Genomic DNA, 8023 nt, shown 5'->3' on the forward strand with positions numbered 1-8023 from the left:
AGATCATGCTCCATCACGCAACCATACTATAATGAAGTCAGCGGACCCCGAAAGTCATGCTTCATTAATCAACAATACCACGATGAAGTCAGCGGACCCCGAAGGTCATGCTTCATCAACTACATACCATAATCGAGCAAGAACCACCTATATCAAACATAGGTACCGAACAAGAATTCTCCAAAAGGGAACCCGACACACACCTTCCTTAACCGAAGGATTTCACCTTGCTCACCAAACACGACCATTATCTCTCAACGAGGTTTACCACATTACCACCTCGGTGGTAATTCCAATCTAAACCATAAGTACAATTTATCCGAAATCGTACTCTACCACAAATCGACCAAAACTAGGTCTCGACAAAGTGTCCGGATCTACCAAAAGCATCATCCGAAATATCACACTAAAACTTCCTCGTGCGGGAGTGCGACTCCCCCACTTGGAACCACGTTCCTATATCACAACTCGTACACCCGTACGATGCTACCAAAGGTAGACTTTACCAACAATTGGGTACACACGACCCATCACCACACCTTGCTCTAATCTTGAGCACGCGAAGGATTTCAATCAATCCTTAAACACTTCGAACGAAAAGTGTATCACGATTACACAAACCATACCCTCGCAATTATCCAATTGCTTTAGTTTGTCAAGTTTCACCTAGTCACTCATGTACCTAAGGGTTTCTCCCGGGACCCTAAGTACAATGTAACCACAACACAATCGGAGTCGACACCACGCTAGTAGGTATAAAAGAGGCACCTAATGTCGCGTCATAAAGACTCCATTACCAACACACATCGAGATTTTAAACACTCGATCTCAAAGGTTCCAATCACCCGGCGAACCTCATGGTTCATCACTTCAACACCAAAAGCGAACACGCGCTTAACAATCGAACACCAAAACCATTTCCGTGGCTTGTAGAAACATTCCCCAAATACTAAGGAATGCTTGGTTACACCAAGTCTTACGCCCTTCGTCCAACAACCAAACATCACCATAGGGTACTTCCGTTAGGAACGTCACCCTTAACCATAACATGCAAATCACTATGCAATTAACAAGTCCGAACATAAACGCCACATAAATAAATATTCAAAGACATATTTATTAAAACGAAACGTACCTCAACGTCTCCTTGCGGCATTCGCCGCCGCCAACTCGGGACAATCCGGCTTGCGATGTCCCTCTTTATGACAATAGTAGCACATTCCGTCATCACTCCTCGGCATTGTGCATTCCCACAACTTGTGACCCCTGACGCCACAATTAAAACATCTAGGCGCACGAGACTCCACCGCGCCCTTTACCACATTACTCGTACTCGCACTCGGACCCTTAGTCCTCTTACTCGGAGCACCATAAGAAACAACCCTTCTCTCAATTGAAGGTTCGCCCCTTTTTGATCGGGAATACGACTCGAAACCTCTAGCCACGGCGAATAATTCTGCAAACGATTTCGCGTAGCCCCGGCTAATCTTACCTTTCAAGTCATCATTCAAAGTTCGATAGAAATCCTCCATCAACAAACGATCATTCCCCAAATATTCCGGGCAAAAACGAGCCTTCGACATAAAAGTCGTCTTTAAAGTATTCAAGTCCATAGAACCCTGTTGCAAATTTCGCAACTCACAACGCAATTCCGATAAATCGGCTGAAGTTCGGAACTCCTCGAAGAATTCCTCCTTAAATTCATCCCATGATAACGCCATAAACGTCTCACCACCGACAAGATCAATCTTGCCATCCAACCAATCCTTCGCCCTACCTCGCAACAAACTAGTAGCGAGTCTCGTCTTTTTCTCGGGTGGGCATTCCATAGTACGAAAACACCCTTCGACATCCAAAACCCAAGTCGTACTCACCAAAGGATCCGGTTTCCCATCATACATAGGGGGTTTAGTCCTCATGAAGCTCTTAAGACAACGCTCCATTTCACCCCTATTTTGGAATTCGGAATACTTCCCATCCGTTTCTTCTCGAAACGCCCTCATTTGCTCCGCAACGGCGGCCGTAACTCTAGCGTTAAATTCCGTGTCGTTCGTCTCGGTCTCGTTTCGCGTCGTCATTCTAAAGAATCCAAAACGATTAGTCCACGCACGTATAAAACGACACGCACAACACCCTCCTATCTTGCTAAACACTCGTCGTACATCACTTGTTAGACACGATTTGCACCCGTAATAAGGTCTGCAAGTTCTTATTACGCACGCACGCCGCATCGACTCGTTAGTACAACGACCGCCTCGCTCGATGCTATAAACAAACACAAACAAAATTCTACGCGATAGAAGCACACGCGAGAATTACACCACAACACAAATAATATATTAATAATATCCGCATTACTAATATAAACGTTAGTCGACCTATAAACAAGGCACTAACTAAACCCGTTCCTGACCCGTAATCCTACAAGTCCCGCAACAAATTACGCGCACACAAAAGTCTAAGTCTAGGCACCTATCTCAAGTCACCTAAATCCCTTAGACCATGCTCTGATACCACTTGTAACAACCCAAACCATACCGCGTATAAAACCCCGTTAAATCTCATGACAAAAAAAAAAATTTGCTGTTGGCTGAGTTGCGCGGCGCGCCAACAGGTTCTGCGCGCCGCGCAACTCAGCCAACAGCAAAAAAAATTTTGTCATGAGATTTAACCGGGTTTTATACGCGGTATGGTTTGGGTTGTTACACATAAACTCTAACTCAACACACCTATTTATACTCAAAAAAATATACTATGCAATATCTATAATAATAATAAAATTATCATCCAATTATTACTTTTATAACAAATACACTTTTTTAAAAAAATTGTCTTTTTACACCATTCGGTAGACGGATTTTCGTCTACCACCTTTATCTGTCGTCTACTACCATTTTTACAAAGTAGTCGACGGTGAGATAAAGGTGGTAGACGAATTCCCGTCTACTGGCAGGGTTAGTAGACAGCGAGAACAAAGCAGTAGACAGACATTTACAAAGTAGTCGACCGTCTACTGCCTTGTTGTTGCTGTCTACTGCCTTGTTCTTGCTGTCTACTGCCTTGTTAGTGTCTTCCGTCTACCACCTTTATCTGTCGTCTACTACCATTTTTACAAAGTAGTCGACGGTGAGATAAAGGTGGTAGACGAATTCCCGTCTACTGGCAGGGTTAGTAGACAGCGAGAACAAAGCAGTAGACAGACATTTACAAAGTAGTCGACTGTCTACTGCCTTGTTGTTACTGTCTACTGCCTTGTTGTTGCTATCTACTGCCTTGTTACAAGGCAGTAGACGGTCGACCACTTTGTAAATGTCTGTCTACTGCTTTGTTCTCGCTGTCTACCAACCCTGCCAGTAGACGGGAATTCGTCTACCACCTTTATCTCACCGTCGACTACTTTGTAAAAATGGTAGTAGACGACAGATAAAGGTGGTAGACGAAAATCCGTCTACCGAATGGTGTAAAAAGACAATTTTTTAAAAAAAAATGTATTTTGTTTGAAGCCTTAAAAAAAAGTGTATTTTGAACAATTACCCTATATAAAATTTGCTGTTGCGAGGCTTCTAAAATGATATGTGGGATTTTATAACTTACATGAAAAAAAAATTAATAGCAAAAGGATAGGATGATGACCGATGATGCGAGGGTGCAATTTCAATTCACTTTTTCAATTTTCTACCACCACTTGGCCGACAAGCAAAAAGAGGGGTGCACTTTTCTCTTGATTTTTTTTTTTCGTGAGGAAACACAAGGGAAACAATTACTATATATTTATTTTGGGATTTTATGCAAAGAAACGAGATAGATGGTTGGTTATTGGGGAGTGGTAGTGATCGATAGATTTAGGGGTAGAAGCTATCGGCAGGAAAAAAAAAAGGAAAAAGAAAGGTGTAGCCGTGATTTCACAATAGGGTTTTTTTTTTCTTTCTTTTTCTTTTTAAGTGTGGCTCATAATACCATGTTAATTGATGAAAAGTGTCTAATATTATTTCTGAATGATCATAGCAGTGCATTACATATATATAAATAGGAATGAGCAAAGGCTAAACCCTAGTGGACTAAATAAGCTAACGGGCCTTATAGAACACGGGCTAAATAATCCAATATATAAATTCATAAACAATATCCATCTAACACAAACAACTTGAACAGTGTGGTACAAACTAAGTTCAATAAACTAAAATAAGCCTATTGTAGTAAAAAAAGACTGGCATGCAAGTTTTCCATTGAAGATATAGACGTTTCTTGTTAGCCAAATAGCTCAAAAGGCATCGAACCAATCATTCTCCAAAGTTTGAAATCTGAAATCTGAAATCTGAAATCTTTGATGCCCATTCCATAATACCAATCGAACAAAAAACCAAAATTGTAGCCGGCACCACTCACTGAATACCCACCATTGAAATAATTTCGCCCAAATTTTGCAAGACCAAGAATAATGTATCAATAAATGATCAATAGATTCCACCTGATTAAAACACCAAACAGGAAGATTGATTTATTGGAAAAAAACGTGTCTTCGAGCCAATACATCTCGAAAGGGAAAGCTTTGAAAAAAACTATATTGAAAGGGATTTTGATAATTGACCGAAAGAAAAAACTATTCGAATTGCGTCTGCTAGTGTATTCAGAGTTACAAACCATTCGATGCTACAGACCAAAGAACCAAGTCCACCTCATGCTCGATCACCCTATGACTTGCGAGAAGCCTTTGGTTTGGGGGTGTTGGAAGGAATATCTTCGTCGGCCAAGTTTTTATTAGTTCATCAAACTTGACCATTTCTTCTTTGAAAGTGAGATTTTTTGCCCCCGGTAAATGACCATTCGATCTTGTAGAATTGGGTTTAGACGATTGGCCTACCACATGAGATATTTCACTAGTCGTATCAAAAACATTTGAACTATTAGGAATAGTATATGTTCAATGGTTAATATTAGAAGTAGATATTGCATTTTGATTACCACCAGATGCAGAGCCTTGATCTTTCTGTCCAAGACTACATTTATGAATTCTTTCACAAGAAACTTTGCATTCTTCACCAACACATTGCTCACTAAACGAACCTGAGGTGTAACTTTTGAAACAGGGCTGGAAGATGAAATGATTGCTGTATTTTGCACGGGTTCAATGTTAACAACAGACTTTTCTGCTTTTTGATTACAAAAAGATGAATTGTGAGTAATTTTGGGTGAAAGGGTAGGAAAGTCATTCTGGTTTTGGGAAAAATACTTTTCAAGGGGAATGGTTGTATTTTCTGTAACAAGTCCATCCCTGTTGTCCTTTTTATTCATCCTTTTTGATGTAAAAAGTGAATTTTTGATCCCATCTACCTTCACTTTTTGAGAATTGACGGCTAAAGTTACCTTTTCCAGAGAGTTGTGTACCACCCTAGTAATGTTACCGTTGGCCAAAGGTTTATTTGGGGTAAAGAAATTCGAATAAACCCTCCCAGCTATGAATTCACCCTCTTCCGGTTGAAATTCCAGCGAGTTGATATTATATTCCGAGTAAAACTTTTCGCCTTCTACACCCCTTTTTTTCTCTTCAACAGCCTTAATTGTACATTGTAAGCAATGATTGTACTCGTTGATAATATCATCTGACACAATTTTCACTTCATCTAGTTGTTGGATTTCTTCAACCCATAAATTAGAACGATTTGAAATAGTAGCAGGAACATACCTTTTGATATGACCTGGATCACAAACTCCTACCAAAGCAAACAAAGAGTCTGCTATTTTTGCACGATGAGAAGTTGTATCGACATGAATCACTCTTCCAAATTCTTTAGCTACTTCGTTTTTACAATCCGATGAACAACATTCAAAAGGAATACCTTTAGTTGAGAGCCGTGTGAATCTTGAGTACTTGTACCTCCTTTGATTCATTGGAATAACTTCGACAAATTCTAAAACATTCATAGTTGGACCCATAGTCATCCTCTTAAAACTCTCGACATCAACAAACTGGACAATGTAGGCATAAAGCCCCCAAACAGAAATAAAACGAATTGCTATGCTTTGACTTTTCAACCAATTGACCATTTTTAGTGGCTTAATGGGATCTTTATCAATGATGATTGCAGATAGTTTCAATCCGTTGTTGATTTCATGATTAACCGATAAATTTATGTCAAAAGACTCTGATCCAGATATTTGCGAATCGATTTCATTGTACATCTTAACGGTCATCTCTTTTTTGGAAAAACCTACAAAGATCTTCCTCCCATTTAGGGTATCACCGTTCATTCCAGCAATAGCTCTTGAAGCTTGATTAGTATCTTGAAATTTAATGAACAGAAAACCGCGATATTGTTTCCACAATAGCCCCTGTATTATTCCATGACTCTTCAGGTTGTTTTTGATGATGCTAGGGTTTGTGAACCGAGATAAACCTCCCATTAATATTGTTGATTTTGCTGGAAAGGAAGAACGATTATAGGTGTCTTCTTCCGATCTGTGATTGTTGAAATGGGCATTTGGATCGGGTTTTAGATGGATTGAATTTGGATAGGTTGGCTTGAAATTTTGAGAGGAAAAGAGAGACATTTTTTGGTAGCGCTGTTTAATAACTACCTTGATGTTGTTGACTTAATTCATTCATATTCATATAGATTCTTTAGATTAATGGATATATGTTGAATAATTCTATTGTTAAATATTTGTTTTTAACTTCGTACTATTAAATGTCATAGTTTATTATAAAATTATCTAATTACTTAAATATAGGTTGTAACGTTTATAATCTACTTTCTCTACTCACCTAACTGACTATCCGTCGTAACTTTTTGTATATATATAAAAATATATGGTATGATGACAACAAATACCCCGCCATACATATTAGAATATGTTCATTTTTAGAGTGCGTTGATCGAAATAGCAGTTAGATATGGAAAAAATATTCCGCCATTATAATTAGGAAATATTAAAAATTAAATGTAATGATAAAGGTACGAATATGTATAAATTTAATGAAATAATATAGACAACTGAGAGTACTTATGATGACATATTTATATTTATAAATTCCTCGTATATGCTTATATATTTAAGATTTCGGGTGATATTGGATTTATTTATGGATTACAAATTGCCATTAATATCAGATCCAATAAACAATCCATATCCATATCCATATCCATATCCACATCCAATATTAATACATATAGATCATTCGTATCCACTTAAATAGATCAGATCAGATGTTATCCCTAGATATGATAATGTGCGAGATCGGAGGTATAATGGGGGAAGGTTGTAGAAGAGAATTATCAAAATGTTGAGTGATGTAACTATAAAATATTAAATATTGTTTAACAACCGTGGTTTTGCTTGTTGAAAGGGAAAAAAATGCTTCGTTTTCTCTTTGCCTGAAAACGTCTTGTAAGAGGCGTTTTGGGTGTTACGACTTTTCAAATCATACAAAATTGTACGATTTTGGTGCGTTAGGAATGGTCATTGTATTAAGAGGAAATAGCCATGCGGCTGGCAAGCTGAACTTATATGTTATGATGGATGTTGGATATCGCGGGTGATTAAAACCAGTCTCTATCTTAACAGTCGTTAACAAAACTTCTCTCTTCCACATCAGCCAAAAAAACTTTTACGTTCCTTTAACTAATCACACTCTATCTTACACTCACCTCAAACTTTAACCCATTTTAAATTATTATTTAATTACAATAAATAAATTAAAATAACACTTAACTAAATAAAAATAATCACATTAATAAATTAAACATTGCATAAAAAAACATTACATAAATAAAAAGACCTTACATTGATAATATAAATTAAATACAATAGATAATATTTATTGTTCGAACATGATAATCATATAAGAGTGTCCATATATCTTCAATCAAATTGTTGCGAAATGAATGATGCGTTGTTCGATCTCGCAACTCGTGACATGCGTTCATGCATTTTAACTCTTTCCGTCCAAGTACGTCGGGGGACGTTTTCTACGTTTATAAGATAATCTTCTTCAAAGTCACATATATTGAGCGCGTTATCTTCG

General features: G+C 38.0%; 1 protein-coding gene across 1 annotated transcript; it reads right to left on the reverse strand.

The window, feature by feature from the left end:
• Positions 1–4303: 4303 nt before the first annotated feature.
• Positions 4304–6548, reverse strand: LOC139844004 (uncharacterized). The gene is made up of 2 exons (XM_071834202.1): positions 4963–6548; positions 4304–4857 (listed from the first exon to the last, which is right to left on the reverse strand). Exons 1-2 carry the CDS (start codon positions 6400–6402, stop codon positions 4759–4761), a joined length of 1539 nt encoding a protein of 512 aa, XP_071690303.1. The 5' UTR covers positions 6403–6548; the 3' UTR covers positions 4304–4758.
• Between the last annotated feature and the right edge of the window lie 1475 nt (positions 6549–8023).

This window comes from Rutidosis leptorrhynchoides, chromosome 4 (genome assembly GCF_046630445.1).
Source record: "Rutidosis leptorrhynchoides isolate AG116_Rl617_1_P2 chromosome 4, CSIRO_AGI_Rlap_v1, whole genome shotgun sequence".
NCBI classification, from domain to species: Eukaryota; Viridiplantae; Streptophyta; class Magnoliopsida; order Asterales; family Asteraceae; genus Rutidosis; species Rutidosis leptorrhynchoides.

Coding starts and splice junctions, on each gene's coding strand:
- LOC139844004 (XM_071834202.1), bottom strand. CDS start 6,402: ATGGGAGGTTTATCTCGGTTCACAAACCCTAGCATCATCAAAAACAAC. Junction 4,858..4,962: donor TCAAGGCTCTGCATCTGGTG/GTAATCAAAATG, acceptor CTCATGTGGTAG/GCCAATCGTCTAAACCCAAT.